The sequence below is a fragment of the Parasteatoda tepidariorum genome, chromosome 2, assembly GCF_043381705.1.
Source record: "Parasteatoda tepidariorum isolate YZ-2023 chromosome 2, CAS_Ptep_4.0, whole genome shotgun sequence".
NCBI lineage: Eukaryota > Metazoa > Arthropoda > Arachnida > Araneae > Theridiidae > Parasteatoda > Parasteatoda tepidariorum.
The window spans coordinates 31,695,431-31,717,163 of NC_092205.1; the positions used below are offsets into that span (position 1 = coordinate 31,695,431).

General features: G+C 30.7%; 1 protein-coding gene across 2 annotated transcripts in view; it reads right to left on the reverse strand.

The window, feature by feature from the left end:
• Positions 1-543: 543 nt before the first annotated feature.
• The window catches only part of LOC107439515 (Na(+)/citrate cotransporter), a 30,577-nt gene continuing 9,387 nt past the window's right edge, over positions 544-21,733 (reverse strand). For both annotated transcript variants that reach the window (XM_071177427.1, XM_016052147.3), the window contains exons 2-12: positions 17,868-18,017; positions 16,993-17,108; positions 14,766-14,923; positions 13,866-13,998; positions 11,829-11,951; positions 11,292-11,369; positions 9,293-9,415; positions 8,428-8,617; positions 6,446-6,607; positions 3,110-3,247; positions 544-721 (exon numbers count right to left, since the gene is read on the reverse strand). In XM_071177427.1, coding sequence (XP_071033528.1) covers positions 548-721; positions 3,110-3,247; positions 6,446-6,607; positions 8,428-8,617; positions 9,293-9,415; positions 11,292-11,369; positions 11,829-11,951; positions 13,866-13,998; positions 14,766-14,923; positions 16,993-17,108; positions 17,868-17,987 — 1,515 coding nt within the window. In that variant the 5' untranslated portion in view covers positions 17,988-18,017 and the 3' untranslated portion in view covers positions 544-547. The remainder of the gene's footprint in view (positions 722-3,109; positions 3,248-6,445; positions 6,608-8,427; positions 8,618-9,292; positions 9,416-11,291; positions 11,370-11,828; positions 11,952-13,865; positions 13,999-14,765; positions 14,924-16,992; positions 17,109-17,867; positions 18,018-21,733) is intronic.

Consider the following 21,733-nt stretch of genomic DNA (forward strand, 5'->3'; position numbering starts at 1 on the left):
TTTGTATGTTTTAATTACTTCTCCAAGTCATCATAGGTATGTGTAAATGGTATAGGTATGTGTAAAATTTTAAAAATATTTTAAGTAAACTAAGAAATATTGAGAAAAAGGAGAAAAACCTATTTAAACTTTTTTTTTTAACTCAAGAAATTTTCCGGAATTTCGACTTGGGCACACAATCACCCCTGGGTTGTGTAATGAATTATTTTTCTACATATGTTTTCAAGAAGTGTAAATTTTAAAGATAAATTAAGTAATAATATATCATAGTAAATAATGAATGAAGTAGTAATATAATTCATAATATATGGTGTATTATAAATCATATTATTACTGTTTATTTACGAGCTTTCCATGCACTACTTTTCATTAAACTACTGTAATTACTTCTGTAAAACTGTGTAAATAAATTTTTACAATAATAAAAATTAGTCACTCAGATATTTTAATAAATTATTTTTAAATTTTATAACTTTTTAAAAACTTAATGCCAGTGTTCTACTGAGGAAGTGTTTTTGCTTAAGTTATAGAAGCACACAATTCTGAGTTAAAAAGAAGTTTTATTGTAATTTACTATAGTACTTTCATTTTGATACAATAACTGAGTGCTGTTTGACCAGTTCGTCGGATCTTTTAGATTAAATAGTGCTACACCTAATGAATTTACCATTATCAATTGAATGAAGCAGCAAATTATGTTCATAAAAATACCAGGTTTTATCTGAAAATAAAATAAAACTTATTTTAAAAATTCATAAGTATAACTCCATTCAAATAATTATTAAACAGGGTGTACAAAAGATTCTTTTTCATAAGTATAATTGCAATCAAAAAGTAATTTTTAAATTTTGCTGTTTCTTTAAATTCTTTTAAAAGTACTTTGAGAAGAAAAAAAAGGATGATTGAAAATCAAATAACATTTACTTGAATCTTTCTCGATATATACATATATGGGTTGTGTGCGTGCCGCAGGATGGATGAAAAAAGTAAAACGGGTTTTAAGGTTAAAAGTAAAAATTTTGCTAAGAATTGCTGCGATTTGGTCTAATTCGCAATAATGAATATAGTTGAAAGAATCTTTTTTTAAAATGAATATGTTTTAAACGATTTCTCTTTAGAGTTCTTATTTAGCAATTAAATTGATTTCTTAAAACACACTTGTAAACTGCAGAAACCTTTAAATTTTTTTAGTTTTAGCTCATTAAAATCATGACATGATTAATAGAACTTGGCGACGTATTTAAGATGGTTTTTAATAGTTTACGACTTAATTGCTTCAAAACAGACAAAATTAACTTTACCTATTTAATTTATTATATTATTTCCTAAGTTTATTTTTAGAAAAAAAGAAAGAAAGAAATCTGTTACGTCACTTTTAGAGATTTTTCAGTGTGTATTTGGGTGCATATTTCTTGTAAAATTAGCTGATTTAGTTAAACTAAGTCCAATTAACGATAAAACTCACTTTTCAATAGTTATATAGATTTTTAATAGTAAGGTTTGAATAGTAAGAATTTCTGAATTTTCATCAAATGTGCGATAGAAATTCTATATTTAGTATCATTTATGCGATATTTTTGAACATATTCTCAACGTAGAGGAATAATTTATTTCAACACAACAAATGGCAATTTTAATTTTCTATTGTTAAAAAGAGCGATTTCTTAATCTGCGTAATTGATTCAATTTATATTTTAAATGCGGAGCTACTTTATTGTAAGATGAAAAATTGTTTTTTGAATTTAAAATTTATGAAATGATTGCGAAAAGGTGACCATAAAAATTTGCTGAAATTTTTTTTTTTTTCACTTTTAGGCATGAATATTTTTAATTATTAATTTTTCATAAAATAATGACTTTTGAAAACACCTTTGAGTTTAAAACAATTTTATAACAATAATTTGAAAATTGTTATACATATGGATAGTTAGTGTTAGCATGTCTTTTACCTAAAAGAAAATTGAACTTTAAGTAAAGCTTAGATTAGAAAAATAAATTGTAAACTTCATTAATAATGCTTTAAATACTTTTTTTCCCCGAATGGTAAGCACTGAACTTTATTTGTTTCGCCTTAGAGTTGTTACTCATTTCGCGTTACCGAGTGGGCACCTGTGAACCAAAGTAACGGAGGCGAGTAACATTGCCCACGCCACACTGCCACAAACCCGTTCATAGGGTGAGCCACATTCACTCATCACACACAATGGAGGACAACACAAGAGAGAGAAACATGCATGCCCAGAGCGGGATTCGAACCCGCGGCCATTGACTTCGCAGTCAGGCGCGCTAACCGCCCGGTCATCTGGCCGGCACTTTAAATACTATTTTTTGGTTTAAACGAAAGTTGTCAGCAACCTATTTGAGCAAAACTTTAGCAAAAGTAGGGAAATGCTAATTCTACATGCGTTTCTCTTCTTTTTTTTTCAAAATAGTTGCCAAGTTTGCTTAAACACTTATTATACCTTACAACTAGATTAAGAATACCCTCTTCATAGTAACTTGCGCGAGTGGGTGACCACTTGGATCAGTCTGCGTAGGGACCGAGGGTGTGCGGTATTTTCACTTCCGTTTTCACGTCTTCGTTAACGTTGTACTAGTTGCCGCTAAAATGATGTTTGGAACATCGGAGAAGATTGAAATCACCTAACGCTAGGTATGGGCTGTATTGAGGGGTGGTCTAAAACTTCCCAGCCAAAAGAGAAAATAAACCTCGGGACTAAGCTGTGGAGAGTCATTGTCATAGCGAAATTTCCCGTCAGGACAGTAGGAAGCTTCGTAATCTTCAGAAATCTGCCGGTGAACGTATGCAGCAGACACGTTTTTTGCCGACTAAAAACGCATCACTGACCGTACCTCATACGTAACGGGCGATTTGCTAAACTTGAACATTTTAAAGACACAGAACTGACTGCACAGGTTACATACACAGCTGTAACTGAGCACAGTTGTTCTCAAGGAATGCCGAGACACGACGCAAGTATTCATTGTGACCCAACGCGTCACCTATTAGTATTCACCACAAAACGGCCCTTAATTTTAAAAAAACCACCCTCGTACTATACAAGTAACGTCAAAAGCTACTTACATGTAAACGTCAAAAATTACTTACCATGTCTACAACTCTCATACATCCTGTATCAAACACAATTGCATTCGGTCCTGTAGCAACTGGCAACATGAAAGCGTATGAGCAAGTTATAGTGACTGGTAACATTAAGTACAGTGGATGTACATGAAAAGCAATAGCCTGAAAGGAAACAATCAACATGATGTAGTTTCTCATGATAAGGAATGAGGATTTTTGCACTTATTATCATTGCAGTTGTATGCATTGTCAGAAAAATTGTAATTAACAAATTAATTTCGAAATATGAAAGAATGAAGATATTCTCAAGATTAGCCTAATGATATTTTAACCAGAAATGGCGAACCAATGTTGCACGTCACAGGTTTTTCGGAGACGCACGAAAGGGAAGCTCAATGAGTACAAAAATAAAAGGATCACCCTAAATAACTTTTGATTTAATGATCGGATCTTCACGCTCAATTTGAATGGTTCTAGGAGGTGACCTCAAATATGCTAATTAATTAGTGCAGGCGATATTTTAAGTTACCAAATCAGATACAAAAGCGTACTTTCTCTAAAGAAACATACCTTTTTTCAACAGATTCGGATTTCTGAACTTTGAAATTGTAAGGGTAGCCTCAATCTGGGAAATATGGTCAGCATAGTTTGATCAGGAGAGCGGTCCAAAGTTTGGACTCCTTAATGTTAATTTTACTTTTCGAAATATCACAGGATCTTTTTAAGCAAATAGAAAACTTTTTTGTACACTTTTGAAAAATTTGTTTATCCAAAGATAATTCCATACAAAATATAATTTTTTGTTAATCATTTTATTTAATAATAGTTGAAATCTTTATGCATTCAATCTTTTACAACATTTTAAAGAATACAATTTTGCATATCAAAATGCAAAATTTGATCGAAATCGGTCGAATAGTTTCTGAGAAGCCTAATTTTAAAAATACAACTTATTTAAAATTCGATTTCTTAGGAACTATTTGTTCAACAAGATATTCAGGGTAATACGTTTTTTTTTTTTTTTGCGCACTGTACATGTTAAATTACTTTCATTCAGTAAAACTCTTTGCAAACATACAAAAAAGAAAAAAAAACTGTTTTCAAAGCAAGAGGCCATTATAAGCATAGAAGGAAAAAAAGTACGATTTTTAGTACCATTATGATAATACTTTCTCTACTATGGAAAACCATATGTTGTAGAAAAGATCTATAGAAAGCTAAAAATATCAGTTTTAATAATCTCAATTTAATTTTATTGCTTCAAAATATTTTATCTTGGCTTAAAATGAAAATGAAATATTTTTTAAATACTGTTTATTCGATTTACATTTGCAGCAATAACTCAAACAGCAAATATAGTTATACAATGCAATATTACAGTTTAAAATTAATGTACAATGGTTCAAAGATAATTTTTTTAAAGAAGAAAATTAACAAGTGGCATACTTGACACCCGAAAATAATAAATCGTATTTTTAATGGTACACAATCAAAAAGGATTCGCCATATGTTTTAATATAATGAATATATTATCTGTTCGAATGAGCCTATTATCACTGATATTGATAAAAATAATAGATTTATATTGTGAAATATTAATCAAACCTATACTAAATATGTTTAAAATCTATCTAGAAATTTACGTTATTCCACTTACACAAACTTAATTTTTATTTCTTTGTTTATCTCAAAAAATTCAAGATAACATTTTTCTTATTCACTGTTGTTGAACGAACTTTTAGACCAATTTACGCGAAATCTCATCATGATGTTGTAAACACACAAATTAATGACTTAATTTAAAATTTTGTTTTTTAAAATTTAAAACGATTTTCATCGCAAATCCGACAGAGAGTTTTCGAACTATGAAAATAATTTGCTAATAAGCGTTTATTGAAAGAAAAACTCTCAGGGAACCATCAATTTTACGTAAAAATATATATATATATATTTCACCTTTATATTTTACTAAACATTCGTAAAATTTTCGTGAAACTGAAACGATGAATTCTAGCAAATAATGGTTATCCAAAAAACGTAAAATTATGCGTAATTAAATTCGTTTTTCTTCGCAAATATTTTAATTACCACTCTTTACTAGATAAGAATGAGTAAGTCATTTTTATAAATTATTTATGTCTAAAGTACGTCAAATTTATGTAAATTGAGACGTCGAATTATAACAAAAATTGGTCATCCAAAAAACGGAAAATTTACATAAAATTTTACGTAAAAAAATTCGTTACTTCTATGACTATTTTACCAACCACTTTTTGCAAGATAAGATATCAATTGCATTTTTTATAAGATATAAATTTTTTTTAAAGAAGGAATATGTAATTTTTACATAATATTTACCCCAACAATAACGTCAAAATGCACTTAAGTTGGAACACCAAATTACACAAAAAAAGTGACTATCCAAATAACATAAAATTTGAGTAAATAAATTTGCCGAAATTTATATGATAAATTTTCTTCGTAAATAATACGCAAACTACACAGAATCAATTTTACTAAATCTAAATACGAAATATTCTTTCGTCAATCTTTCGTAAAATATACGAAATCAATCTTACCGAAGAGTAGTCGGTAAAATCCATTCCGTTAATATTACGTAAAATAAACCAAAGCTTTTTTACCAAATACGTATCTCAATGGTAATATCATTCCGAAAAAAATCATGTAAAATTTACGTATTAAGCGTACTGACTTTACCAATTTTCCCAAAAATTGCATTTAGTTTAGATATCATGCTAAATGGGTAATATTTCATCGAATTTTATACATTAAAAGAGATCAAATACATTAAAAGGGACAAAGAATACGGATTATCAACTCATTATATCAATTGAGATGGTATTTATCAAATATTTTATCAATTTTTTATACGAATTCAATTTAAATATACAATTTTTTTTAACTAAGCGAAAAGAATTACCCACATTACTACATTAGTAAAACTTATTAAAGTTTGATTAAATAATATTAATCGGGCCCTAAAATGTACTTATGATCCAAATACATTAAAAGGGACGAAGAATATGGATTATCAACTCATTATATCAATTGAGATGGTATTTATCAAATATGTTATCAATTTTTAATACGAGTTCAATTTAACTATACAATTTCTTTTTAATTGAACGAAAAGAATTACCCACATTACTACATTAAAAAAACTTATTAAAAATTGATTAAATAATATTAATCGGGCCCTAAAATGTACTTATGATCCAAATACATTAAAAGGGACGAAGAATATGGATTATCAACTCATTATATCAATTAAGATGGTGTTCATTATTCCTTGACATAAATAATCATCATTGCAATACCTAGTATTGATCAATAACTCACCATCTGATTGATAATTGGCAGGAAGATAGTCGCCACCGTTGAATTGCTCATTACTTCAGTTAATGCCGCTGTTAAAACGCAGAGTATGGATTGTACCGCTAATGGAGGCAAAAATGAAAATTGAATCATTTGTTCTCCCAGCCAATTTGATAATCCTGATGCCTGGAACAGAGAATTGTAAATCAAATCTCAAGAAACTTAAAGAATTGGATAGTTTACTTTTAATAAAATGATTGCTTTGTAGTTAGATAGAGGTAGATTCAATTAAGTTAGTTTATATTTAAGCTAAACAAATATAGTACAAATATTCTTAATTTATACCATATAAATTTACATGATGTTTATTTTTAATTTATATTAGCCATACTTACAATACGAAACCTGCATAAATTACTAATTTCATTGAAATTATAAACAATTTTGAAACCCAGTATATATAATTTGAAAATGTTTTGATAGTTCTTAATATGTAGAGTTATTATTAAACAGAATTGTATGACTTTATTTTTCGTTTAAAATTGTTGAGTAACTATTTGGTCTGTATAAACACTGAGAGTGCCATATTAAAAAATTTGGTTTACACCAGAGGTTACCAATTTTTTTCGGCTAAGGAACCCTAAATGATCGAGCTTCTTCTGGCAGAGAAACGACTTCATAAATAATTCTCATTAGCATCTGTGTATATACTAACCAAACAAGACTACAGACTAATTCATTCGGATATAAGTAACTGTCTTAGAATTAAGTTAAGTATCAGGCCGTTGAATTCAAACGTCTGTAACAACCTCCAGTTCTGAATTTAATTTTGGCGTATGCAAATTGAATAAAATAAGCTAAATTATGGTTTTCGAAAAAGAACTCTTATAAACTGTGAGAACGGTTATCAGAGCAACATATTCTGAATTTAGTTATTTTAAATTGAAAAGTTTGATGAGTATTACTTATGTATTACTTTTTAATTCATATCCTTTTCATAATTTATTTAATACATTATTATTGGAAAAATATTTATATGTTTGTAAATTTTGCTACATTTTCTTCATTGACATTTTATATGAATAATTTCATTAAAATAACCGAAATATTAACTGAATTATGGTTGTATATAAATATAGTTACATTTCTCAAAATTGTTGAAGAGAGTACGTATTTTTTTTTATCTAATTAGCAACTGATTGATGGTTAATTTTAAAAAGTTTGCTTGACTTCTCGAGTGTTTCAATGTAATATAATATGTAAAAATTTGGTTCGTTATTTATGGATCACAGATTACTAAGGCTATATTTTTTTACCTGTTAGTCGTCTGTTAAACTTAGACCATTGCGAGATACAATGCGGGGAATAAAACGGAACAACCTGGATAACTTTTGATTTATTAATTGGATTTTCACGTATTGTCCTTCCTAATGCTTTGAAGGCCTAATCTTAAATATGCTAATTAGTTAATGCAAACGATAATTTTAAGTTACGAAATCAGACACAAAAATGTCATTCTCCGAAAAAAAACATGCTTTATTTTATGAATTTGGATTCATGATACTCAAAATAGGGAGAAGGGTAGCAGTAATTTGGAAAATACGGACCCAATAGTTTGGTTAGAAGAGCGGTCAAAAGTGCGGATACCCCTAAATGTTAATTTTATTTTTTTGCTTATTTCGCCATGTCGCAAAAAAATTTGAATCGAATCTAAAACTTTTTTCTGCACACAAAATTCGTCTAGCAAAAGATAATTTTATGCAAAGATAATTTTTAATAATTAATTGTTGTTTTCTTATTATTTTACTTATAATAATATTTAATAGTTAAAAAAAAGTTAAAACGTGAGGCATTCAAATTTTTACATAATTTGAATTTTTTTTTTTTTTTAGTCTATGTGGCTAAAGTACAAACTTAGAATGAAATCAATTGAACAGTTTCTGAGTTTTCAAATTTTGGTGTTTCGTTTTTTTCCCTGTGCAGTATACATTAGTAAAGGTGCTTACTTTGGCACCGTGAGCAAGAGCAAATCCTCCACCTAGTAGTATAAAGAGGCCCCATGGAAGTCTTCTTTGCATGGCTGACCACTGGAGTAGAGGAGGGCTTCCTTCTACAGTTCCTAATCGCCATGGCTCAGCTGGTATCAGGAAAAGAAGGAACATGATTGCTATCACGGGTACAGCATCACCTATACGACTGCAGCAGACAAAACAAAATCACTGGATTTAAAACTACATTCATATCAATCCTAATAATACGAGCTTATTCAAAGTTTGTAATCAGTTTTATTCAGTAATCGATTTTGAAATAAAAGACGGACGTATAACTGTTTTGTATAAAGCAGAATAATTTTTGGGCGGAAGTCAAAATGTTTAAAATAAAGCAACTTGTAAAGCAAAAATTAAAAAAAAGAAAGAAAGAAAGAGGGAGAGAGAGGAAGAAAGAAAAAAGGATAGTGTGAAAAAAAAGAAAGAAAAAAAAGAAGAAAGAAAACGGAGTGTAGTTCAACTTACAGCATCCATAGATTATTAAATTAATTGTTCTCATCTAGTTAGTTTACTGATTCCTGCAACAAGCAATGCTGATGAAAGGCTATCTCATTTATTTGGTTAATTCGTTGTCATGTTAAAACTTAATTGCTTCTACGCAATACATAATTAATTTTTACTATGTATTTCTTAGTTGTGATATGGAGCTAATGTAGTTTTCTCTTATTTTGCGACGTTTAAGAACTTGAAAAAGAAGAAATTTGACTAAATGTTTAAATTTACATTACTGAATCTCGCTTATTACAAAAATATAATTAAATGCATAATAAGCACGCTTTTTATACATTTCAAAAACAAAAAGCTACTAATGTTGCTTTCTTACTGTTGCTGTGTGATGGCTAAAGGAGATATCCTCTCTGCCCAGCCTTTCATGAATTTTGGCTCCCTGAATATCCAAAGAAATACGAGCAACAGAAAGAGAAAGAATACAGCTGCCTCATGAAAACTGGAAAAAAAAAGGTTACAATGCATTTACAATTGGAAGTTACAGCACAATTCTTATTTCATACAAAAATATTGCAAGCAAGTTTTTGCAAAAAACTTAGATTTGCTCAAGAAGTATCTCTTTTATCAAATAAATTTGCATTTTCATTTTAGTTTTCCGTAATAATATTTAAGTTTTTTCGTTCAATTCACATAAAATAAATGATTTTCAGAACTGAAGAATATTCCCTTTCACTTGCTTAAATAAAAAAAGAAAACTATTCATATAATTATCATTCATGAAATATTGTTTTTAAAATGCGAGAACACTCAATTTTAAACTCACTTAAAGAGTTAACGTTTTTCTAAGGGCTTGAAAGCGTACTCACTTTGCTCCAAGTGCCACCAACACCAGGCTAAACCTGAACACATTTTGGACTGTTTCGAACTTATATGGGAAGAAATTCAGCCATCTCCTCTTCTTGTTTATGATATTCTGAACGGCAAAGTATTCGTCAGACCAAATGGGAGATAACCCTCAATTTTACATGTTTTTTGGTGTTCAAATTTAAGAGAATTTTTAGATTTGATCGATCATCTTCAAAATTAATAAAATTCGATATGAGCATATAACAGGGATGTAAGTAGAAAGGCATTTAGCGTTTATCTCATTTTAACGCATGGTCTCATGGAGCTCATCTGATGGCCGAGTCCAGTGCCGTTCCTGGGGTGGCGAACGCCTGCTTGCAAGAATAATTTTGTGCGCCCCTATATACTATGCTTAAATTTTGATGATAAGGCCAATTTTCATAATCATTTTTAGTTTGAGGTTTAAACTGAATAGTTTCCTTATAGACTAAAGTCACTTTAGTGTAAGTGTTTGATTATGAAAATGGGAGTAATAAAATAAAACAACGTAAAAATATGACAAAAAATTTATTTTCGACATCAAATAAAATAGACTATTAACGTACAATATAGATCATAAATAAAACACGTCCATTCGGCAATTAACAAAAAATCTAATATAACTCAATTCACTCAACTGAGTGAATTGAGTTAAAACTCTCAAACGGCGCTCAACGCAAACAAATCCGTTGACTTGAAAATGTGCAAGATCTGTCTAATACTTAAGTACCTAATTATCAAATAACAAGGTAGTTTTAGAACATAACACGTCTTGCTTTTGCAGATGCAAGCTCATTGATCATTTCATTGCGATCGACTTCTTATATTAGTTTACTGTTTCTTCCTGTAATCAAGGTTTACAGCTTTGCTATAATTTGATTTATAATAATTTGCTATAATTTGATTTTTTTCGAATAGTTGAATTTGGCGCCCCTTAAATTGGGCGCCTGCGTGCGGGGCATTCGCTGCATACCCGCCAGGAACGGCACTGGCCGAGTCTCTGAAAACTGAAGGTATTCGCAAGGTGTAATGGGCAATCAGATCTCTGTCTAATATAACTATTGTCTGCGACTATCTGAGGAAGGTGCCTACAACTTTTTTATTTCATTTCGAAAATTCTCCAGAACTTGATAACATCAGAGTTGTTATATGAGCACAGCCAGAAACGTGTTAGGGTGACTAAAAAATTTCGGGAAATTTTCCATGTCTGGCGCATTGCGAAATGACAGTGACAGTTTGCTAAGAACAGAAATTTTCCAATTATCCTACGATATATGTTGCATGAAATGTTTTTTATTCGATATTTGGTAGTAGTGTAATCGAATAGAAAAATACGCTTAACATATTGAGTTAAAGAAATTAAAAAATTGAAACTTAAAAATACAAATTTAAAAAAAAAAGATTTTTTCTATCTACCTGATATACTGCGCAGAGAAATTATTTTTATTTAAGCAACACAGTAACTGCCGTAAGAGGTATACAGAACTTACGTCATTGATCCAAGCGCGTCTAATCGAGATGATATTACCCTCTTTATGTTCTTGTTCTCTTCATCATCTTGCTTTGATCTGCAATGAATTTAAAATACTATCTCAGAAAAATCGGATCTACGTTGAACCATATTATCGAGAAATTTGCTACAATCTTTATGACGTGTTAAAATTAAACACGTTTCGACTCAAATGAATCATAGGATCATGCAATCAAGTTTAACTGCAAGTCCGAAGAAAATATGCATTATGTATACAATGTATGTGTAGATTGTAGATGTAGATTATGTATACAATGTATATTAATTTGTTGTATTGTTATATTGTTAGATTATTACACAAATGTATATTTGTAGATTATTTTTTACTGTTTAAGAGATTTTTTAAAATGAACAAATAATATAAATGTAGTATCGATTTATAATTATAAATCAATCATGATTAGTTTAAATTAGCCGATAAAATCTTCTGTTTTTACGAAATTGTAAATAGAACAAATACTGACACAAAAATGTAAAACAAAAATATATTATATACTTGCAGGAGGGAAGATAAAGTAACTGCAGCAATAGCCAGCCAACAAAGACACATGCTATCATTCCAGGAATATTATACAACATCCACGAAGCGAAGGTGACTTCTGTGGTTTCTGGATACATTCTGCAATATATTGAAAGCGGTATACATTGTTTAATAAATTCAATTGGATACCTTCAAATGATATCATTATTGATAAATCGTAGCATTTGTTATTCAGAGGCCAATGAGGTTCGACACACACGCATGACATTGCTTACATATATCCAATTGAATCTGATTTTAGTCACATGGTTAGGTATAATGATTTCACTTTTTGTCGCGTTAAATGTACCAAATTATCATAAAATTGTGTATGATAGTTGAAACTCTATGTCACGAGCTTCGATAACATGAGTTTTTCGGTATCACGAGGAAATCAGAATTCACCTCACACTGCTATATGCCTCTTTCATCCGTATATATTTCTCGATTACAGAAGAGAGTTTTGATCAGCAATTTTTTTTACGATTTCCGAAGAATTTAAAATTCTTTGGGAATCTTGAAAAGTCTTAAGACCTGTTGTTGGTTGATGAGCATGTGACAAGTATTTAACTTCATCACGGCATTTTTTTTAAAAATAATTTGTTCCATTTGTTTTCTTGAGCCATCGACAAGTAAGTTATAATTGCCAAACTGTGCCTGTAATCTAATCTGCTCAAAATTTTTATAACTTCGAAATTTTTTCCTTGTTAAAAATTTTATTAATATTCTTTGAGCGAGAGCATTAGGAACGCGACCTTCACACATGCTTCAAGTTATTAAAAAAATAAAAAATAACTTACAAAGAACTAAACACTGCCAACAATTATTTATATTCTAGATAAAGTCCTATTCCTGCCATGACAGTGAGAATAAAAATCGCCTGCTGCTATTAAAAAAGTATCATTTACAATTACTGATATTTATGAAGAAATCACAAACTGATATTTATGAAGAAATAGTTTTTCTACGCTGAAATAGCCTGGTTGGTAGGGCATTGGACTCACATTCGTGAGAACGGGAGTTCAAATTCAGCCGTCCGAAGTCTCCCCGAGTAGTAAATGGTAACTGGTGCACGTTACATCTGTCAAGTGACAAAGTCCTCCATTTTTCCATAACAAATTATACCTGTGGGTGTGCTGAATTAGAGATTGATCGTTCTCTGGTTCCGGACAAAATTACGATCTGTGGATGAATAAATGGATGTATGTCTGAGTCCCGCCCTATAAGCGAATGTGACGTATGGGTGGGGCAAAAGTCGAATTTTTGGCCATAGATGGCGCCACTGGAAGTGAAGAACAATAACACTCTTGCCTTAAGGGCTTGCGAGAACAACAACAATAGTTACTCTGGACAATATTGTTTTAGTATGTGATGATTAGGAAAAGTCCTTTCCCTTTCCTTCCCGTTCCTTTCCCTTTTTAAGTAAATACATCAACATCATATACGACCAATTGAATTGTTAAAAATGTGTTAAATTCGATATCAATTCCACATATTCGATATCAAGTCATTTTTATTGCCTTCTTTCGAGTTCGTAATATAGAGATTTAGCTGCATTTGCTCGAAGCATAATGTAATATACCATGATAACAATTTAAGTAGATAAACATAATGTGATTCATTAACTAACTAAATATTTTAATTATTGACAATCGGGAAATTTTTTAAAATAATTAACATTCACTATTGCTCAAAATGAAACAAAATGATAATATATCACAAGTGGACAGCAAAGAGAAAAATTTAATGTCCTTGAAAATTAAAAACCTCCTAATAATATCACTATTACAGTATTTAGTAATATAAATAACATTTAATTTTTAATTAAATTGGAAAATTGGATGAAATTAGATAGGATATTCTGATTGACCTCTGACAATATATATATAATGGAATTTATTTTTATTAACTCTGGAGCAGATTCTATGTCAGCCTAAACAAGGCGATCTTAACTATATTCTTATTCTGACTTAATTAATTGGAATGTTAATAAAGTGTATCGAAAAATCTCACTCTTCAATGAATCCTTTCAGTATCATGTTAGGAGAAGTGCCAGTAATGGTACCAGTTCCACCACAGTTTGCAGAATATGCTATACTCAGTAGCAAAGCCATGTGCAGCTTATCGTAATTTTTATCAATAAGCACTAAAAAAAATAACATTATTAATTTATGCAATAACATTTAAAAATACTGTATAGTATTGTTGAAGTACTGGAAAAATCTTGATACACACATTTTCTTTCAGAAATAAATAAAAATAAATATTTTTCCCTGATTGCTATCAATTGCAAGATAATGATTTTTTACTCCAAAATACAGCAAAATTTAAATCTTAGAATTAAGAATAATGACTTTCTCAAAAGAAATTATTTCCTTTGTTTCGTATTAGCTATAATCGTAAATAATATAAGATGTTTCGAGATGTGTATGGATTAAAAATTCCTAGATAGTGATTTATTGTTAAATGTGCAAAATGTAATAGGCAATGTTAGCATGGTTCTATCAGAAACAAAGGATACATGGTTTATTTGGACCTCATCATTAAGAGGCTCAACACACTTAATTTAAATTTCAAATTAAATAAACAGTGTTTCATAAAATTAAATTTCATATTTTGAGATAATTATATTGGATCTAAAGGCCCTTAATCCTAAATTCTTCAACGCTGTGCTTCATGGAAAAAAACAGTCCTTACCATCCTTGCAAACACTTTCTAGATTTTGCCGATTTGTCAATATTTTTGTTTTTTGAGATGAAACAGCGGTCCTTTTGATTGATTTTAGCAAATACAGTTCATGATTTACACAGGTCACAGATATTAGAAACAATAATACCCAACGACATAATCATTTTTATGTTCTAATCTTAATTTTAAAAAGGAGTGTTTTACGTTAGGAAGTTTTTCCTTTACCTAAATCATCAGTAGACGTCGTCAAGTGTGCTCTTTGGTTACTTGTTCTGAGTTCTGACATTATAGCATCTACAATGGGCACCATCATTGCTGTTGTTGCTGTGTTGCTGATCCACATTGAAAGGAACATGGTTGTTAACATGAACCCCAACATGAGCCTAGTGGAAATGTATAACATTAGATTGTTATTTATTTATTTTTTATTTAAATTTATTACACAACTCTTCATGTTCCACAAAGTATAAAATGAGGCTTACAGATGGAAGTGACTAAACTACAATTGTAAGATAAAAAGAAACAGAACAAAATTAAAAGTTGTTGTTGTTGTTGTTGTTGCTTATCCTCTAATTGTCTGACGAAGTCAGACAAGATCCAGTAAGTTGTTGACCCTCAAAAAGTCGATTACAAGAAGTGGAGAAGCATATAAGTCCTCCTTGGAAAGGCCCAAGCAGTCGAGGATATGTTCTGCTGAGGCCTGCTGGGCTTCACATTTAGAGCAGACTGCATAAGTCTTTTTTCCTTTAAAGTACGAGAGACTGTTCGTGTGTCCGCTTGCCAGTCTGGAAATAGCTGTTTGAGATGCTCTATCACCTACATGAACAAGTGAAGAGCCCGGTTCCTTGGCCGCATACCAATGATGAGAGGGAGGGATCCTCCACTTTTTTGATAAATGAAAATAAAAGTTTAAGTCGTAAACAAAACTTTAGTGCATTTAGCAAACAAGGACAAAACAGGTGGCCAAGAAATACATGAGGTGTCTCAGTTCCTTTTTTAAGCTTTCTTTTTGACTTGAATGTAATTACAATAAAATATAATGTGTTCTACAGTTTCAGCATCCTGATCACAAGAACAAAAACTACAATTAACTAAATTAAGCCTAAACAAGTAGTTGCAGGAATTTCCCTATTCTGTAGGAATCTCAGTTAATTTAAAGTCAGAAAAAAAATTTCCTACAATTGAACCATTGAAAAATAGTAGGAAAAATCTTTTAGTCCACACAGCTTTTGGAACAAAAAAAATGGGTTTATAAAATGTGCGGGATTTAAAAAAAGGATTGCTTCTTTTCAAAGCCAGTTTATACAGCTCCATCTTAAATTTTTAATTTCAATTACATTTAATGTTTGGAGTTAGAGCGAGGAGTACGGAATAGTATTGAGTAAGAGCAAATTTTAATAAGTAAATCACGATAAACTTCATAGTTAGAAAAAGCTTTTGCTGTATGGAAAATGTTCTCTTATAAATGCTTTTTAATTCAACGAAAAGTAAAGAGCTTATTAAAGATCTTAATTTTTTTTATATTTGTTTTTCTTAAGCTTGCTTGTCTTGATTAAGTCTTGATTTTTGATTAAAAAATCTTACTGTAAATTAGAGAAAGGAAGATATCATTCTTACATTCTTAGTTTTGTAAAAAAATGAAGGTAAAAATTGAAAACGTTTTATTTAAACACAACGCATTAGATTAATTAAGGCAAAAAAAAGCTTTAAAAATTTTCGGAAAAATTTACCTAAATTACAATAGCTCCAAAATTACTTTTTACACAAAAATAAGTTCTCACCGCAATATCATTTACCCCCGAAATACTTATATAAAATTGAGTAACAAAATTATTTTTTTATTCGTCTTGGAGGTCCCACCCCCAGCATGGTATTTTTTACTACACGTTTTACAGTTGATAATTATTGAACTATTCATCAAATTTCAATTTTTTTTATTCTCTTATACTCCTTGTACATTTTTCTTCACCTTCGTATTTTCTAGGCCTTGTAATTTTTACGCAGCAAAACAAAATATGGCATAAAGAAAAAAAGGTAAAAAAGAAGAAAAAAAATTGCACAAAATCACTTAAAAAGGCTTAAAATTGGCACTTTGAATAAATTTGAATTTCAAGAAACTCGTTTTACGTTCGTAAACAAAAATGGCCCTTTACCCACTCCAAATTTCAACTCAGCAGTTGCAATTCTATGGCCTACAAATCTTTCTAAATTCGCAATGTCTAAATTCTACAAATTCTACAAATTCGCAAAAAATTCAAGGATTTGGAATCGGAAAACTAAGTTGTGGAGAAATTACGACCGATCGCCCTCTAATGGTGGTTTTCTCAAGTAAAGATAAAAGAAATCTCTTCATTAGATTTTAATGGCTGTATTAAGAGGGAATCCACATTTTTAAGAAAGTATTTAGTATATAGGGATGCAAGAAATGGAGGTATGAAATAAGCTAAAATACCACTTTGCATCTGAGCCTATATGCTTCAGAACTTTTAAAGCAATTCTTTCGTGTAATCCGCAGTGTTCCACAGCAACTGCAACAGCCAAGCCTCCTACAAACATCATCAATATTTCCTGGAAACAAAAATAATGTAACGTAAAATAATGTTATGAAAAGCAATGTAATATATAATGCATGAAATCATCACTTTTTATTTTTTATTCTAAAAATACTTTTTTACCGAATTATTACTTTTTTAAATGTTATTTTAGCATTACGTTTCAAAATTTAAAAAATATATATGATAGAAAGAAATTTTTGTTACAAAAAAATGGCAGTATATTAACTTTTAATCACCTTATAAACAACGACAACTTTGATCCTCATAGCACCATCCGGGAGAGGGCAAAGGCATAAAAAAGAATTTTCTTCGTAAAATATGGAACAATTTTATAATAAAAATAACAAAATGATGGGTGTAAAGTCAAATAATTCTCTTTCGAAGTAAAGTTTAAACTTACTAAAATAAACAATGAGATAAAAAAATATTTTTTTAAAAATTTTGTTTTAAATGAAAATTAAACTAAATGAAATAAAATGTTTAGCCAAAGACAGATTATTAAAAAATGCAGCGACACGTTCGAAGTGACCAGGTTGATATTATCACAGTCATTCCTAGTTTTTAGGGACATTCCATCTATCATTTTCTATCTATCAAGATTTTATCTAGCATTTTAGAACTAAACATAAAATATCTTTATTATAACGAAAAATGAGATGTCATATAATTACAACAATTTAATACCTTTTCATTTTGTGCCAAAATGTCAACAGTCCACGATAATAGACTTAAGGATTTTCTGGAAATCGAGACGTTTCTGATTTTTACTAACCTTCATGTAGTTGGAGCAAACTTCCGATGCATCTAGAATTCCAAATAGGGGCATCAAAAATACCGGCATGAGAGCTGTTACAGTAATGTGTACTGGCTCCAATATCCAATAAACGGCCATCCATAGAAGAATAAAAGCGCATTGTGATTCCTGAAACCAATTTAAAATAATATTATCAATAATTAAACCCATTAAGGGGTCTGTCCCACCACACGGAGCTACTGCACCCCGCTCTAAATGTCTTCAACTTTTAAGAAGTTTATTGTTTAACTGTTGATTTTTATTGATTCAAATTATATTTTTTATAAATTATAATTTCCTTTATCATTATTTTAAATGATTTTTTCTGAAAATCGAACTACAATAAAAAAGTTAAAATCATAAAGAATAGTAAATAAAATTCGCGATTTTTTCAAACTTAAGGAGTATTTTCATGGTGAATGTGGTTTGATCGTTTTACTTTAAAGACACCAATAAAATTCTCAATTTATAAATTTATATATTGCCGATGCAGTGTTGGAAAATATTTTGTATTACAATGAAAAGTTTGTTTTTAAAATAAATGATTTCTACATAAAATCGTTTATTTATGACAAAAAAAGATGGAAAAATATCTTTACTTTTCTTTTAACATAAAAACTGATTAAAATTTTCAGTTTGTTTTCAAGTGTCATCGTCAGAAAAGTTAAGAGCGGACTCCAAAAGCTCCGTGTCGGGGAACTGATCCAATATCATTAAATAACATCGTAAAATTATCATGTTGGAAAGTAAGCTGAGTGTTAAGTTCTAAAAATGTAACATTTGCTTAAAAAAGTGCATAATATTTAGACTTTTATTGACTGAAATACTATTGCATAGATATAAGAAGATCTGTAATCATAAATAAATCCTTAGTTATTGACAAGAGTACTAATATTCAAGAGTGAAAAAAAAAACAATGTTATCAAAATCAGCTGATTTTGTATCTGGGTAAATGAAAGTTTACTCAATTAAATATTTTACTTAAGGTGAGGAAATCATTTAAAGCCATTTTATTTGTAGAATATGAATATAAGGTGTTTCTACAACTAATTCACAAATAAAAAGTTATTTGGAAACGTTTTTCAATTTCGTATAACAATTAAGTCCAGTAATTATCGCAATCAAAAAGGACGTTTTCTACTGAAAAATTCGGTATTTTTTGGCAGAGAGCTTTATTATGTCATTACAAAGAATACTCGAAAACTTTCCCTCTATTCTTCGTACGCTTTCAGCCTCTTCTTCTTCTTCTTCTATTGGAATGACAGCCCTTTGTAGACCAGAGCCTTCCCTAAGAACCCTCTTCCATTCTGCTCTTTTCTTTTCGATTGTTCTCCAGTTAGTAATTCTTAGGATTTTAAAATCCTCTTCCACATAGTCAAGCCATCTGATCTTAGGCCTACCTCTAACTCTAGGTTCCATTGGTTTGTAATTGAAGATCTTAAATGCCAAGGAAGAAGGGTCCATTCGACAGATGTGCAAGGTTTAAGCGACTTATTTTGATGTATTTGTTGATATCAGCTTCCTTGATTAGCCTATATAGTTCAAAATTATGTCGTTGCCTCCATAAACCATTCCCATTTATATTATCGAAAAAAATTTCTCAAGGCATTTGTCTCAAAGAACAGCAAGCAGGTCTGATTGTGATTTAGTTAAAGACAATGTTTTGGATCCATTAGTTAAGATAGGTCTAATGATTGTTTTACTTAGCATTATTTTGGTTCGTCTTTTAATTAATTTTGACTTTAGGAATATTAAGCCATGAAGGTATTGATTAGCTGCTATAATGCGTCTCTTTATTTCTGTGCTTATATCGCTTAAGGATGTATATGAACCAAGATAAGTGAAATTGTCAACAAGTTCGAATTTAGAATTTCCGGTTTCTGAAAATTTGTAACTTGCAAGTTTTAATAATTGGCATGTATTATTTGGTCGTGACTTTATTAACAAATAGATGAATCTTTTCTGAAGAATTCTTTAAAGCGGTAATTGATTCCAACAATGCTTTTTTTTTCTGTGCTCTTTCCCTTTATGTGAAGAAAATGGCAGAAGTAGGGATTTGGAGAACGAATTGAATTTCTTCTAAACAAGCAAGTGAGGCGTTGTGAAGTTACATGATAGATTACACCCCTGTCCGTAAATGAAAGATAATTCAGAATCACACGGAAATTGAATTGGAATCATCACACACATCTTCAAGAATTATAATCAAATTACAAGAAACCATCAAATGACGTCGAAAGCACGGCGCAAGGACGTGAGTGTAAAAGAGAGGTAAATAATCAATGGCGGCAAAGAAGTAAAATTAATAAGAAGTTTTGTATTCTGCTCAGGGTAGTAATCGAATCTATGAAACAGAAAACGACTACGGATGATTTATTGCTTGGTAGAATTCTCAGCCACCTGGAACGTAGACATACTCAGATGGAAGTATCTGAGGAATTTGTAATTGCCCAAAGTGTTATCTCTAGGTTTTATCAACGATTCCAAGGTGATGAAAATATCAGTTGACGCTGCACAACAGTTTGCCTCCGAGTTACAACATTGATTGAAGACCGGCCTTTAGCAGTAACTGCTGAAAGAAGAAGGCGGAACACAGCATCCGATCTGTCTCGTCAGCTATCTGCAGCCATGAATACCCAGGTAAAACGTGTACAAATGTTTGGAAAATATTGGTCCATATGCTCGCAGGCCTGTCAGATGTATTCCGTTCACAGCAACTCAACTTCACCAGTGATTAGTCTGGAATATAGAACATACAATGAGTCCAGGTTTAGCTTGCGATCTGATTCATGTCAAACTTTTATATTGTGAACGCCAGGTACCCACTGTCACCAAGACAACATCACTGAAAGACACCATTACGGTGGAATTATACAGGGTTTAAGAGCAGGTCTCTATGCTCAAATTGGAACCATGGCTGGCCAAATTTATCGGAACCTCATTCGGGAAGAACATGTACACTAGTTTAGAGTCGTGTCTGTGGATGAGAACGCCGTAACCATAAGCAAACGTCATGCACGAGCGCCTTAAATCTCCGAATGGAATGACTAGTATTCTCTCTTGACTTGAATCAGATACAGCATGTGTGGGACATGCTTGGATGACGAGTTGCAACCCGTCAACCTCCTCCTACATGAGTACCAAAACTTGAGTGGAGTAATTTTCCTCAAGATCAGCTCTAGATAATTTCGTACTCAGCATGCCTAGACGTTGTACGTACTGTATTTCATCGCAAAGAAGACATACAATGTATCAACCATCATACCGACCCTGTAATTTTAAGTTTTTTCTCTGGAGCTGTTTTTAGGTATCTCCAAGAAGCAAAAATCTTAATTTTTATGATCTTTATCATGCATACACCATACTATTTGCTCCTTATCTTCTGCTTAATAAATAGGCTTTATGACTAAGTCAAGTTTGTTTTGTTTCTGAACCTTTATTTGTTTATTTATATTATCATCAATTTATGAGCAGTACACTATATACAATTACACTAATTATCATTAATTAGTGTAAAAGAAACTAATACCACGACAATCAGGCTAATAGCTTACAAGTTATAAGGGTACGAAATTAACTTGTACCTTTTTAAGTGTCTGATATAGTTATAGATGCATTGTTATGTATTTTTTCATTGAATTGAAAGACTATAATATCCGACTCAACAGGACAAATAATTCGAAAATCTGCAGCGTATTTATGCATAAAAAAGTAGGGGAGAATGAGGTCAATTGTAACAGGGTACGATTCTAACAGAGCAAAAATTTCGAGTTTTGGATTCTAGATTTGGTTCCTAGGTGGCGCACAAGGTGTATTTAATAAATCTACATGTACCCCCCTGCTGG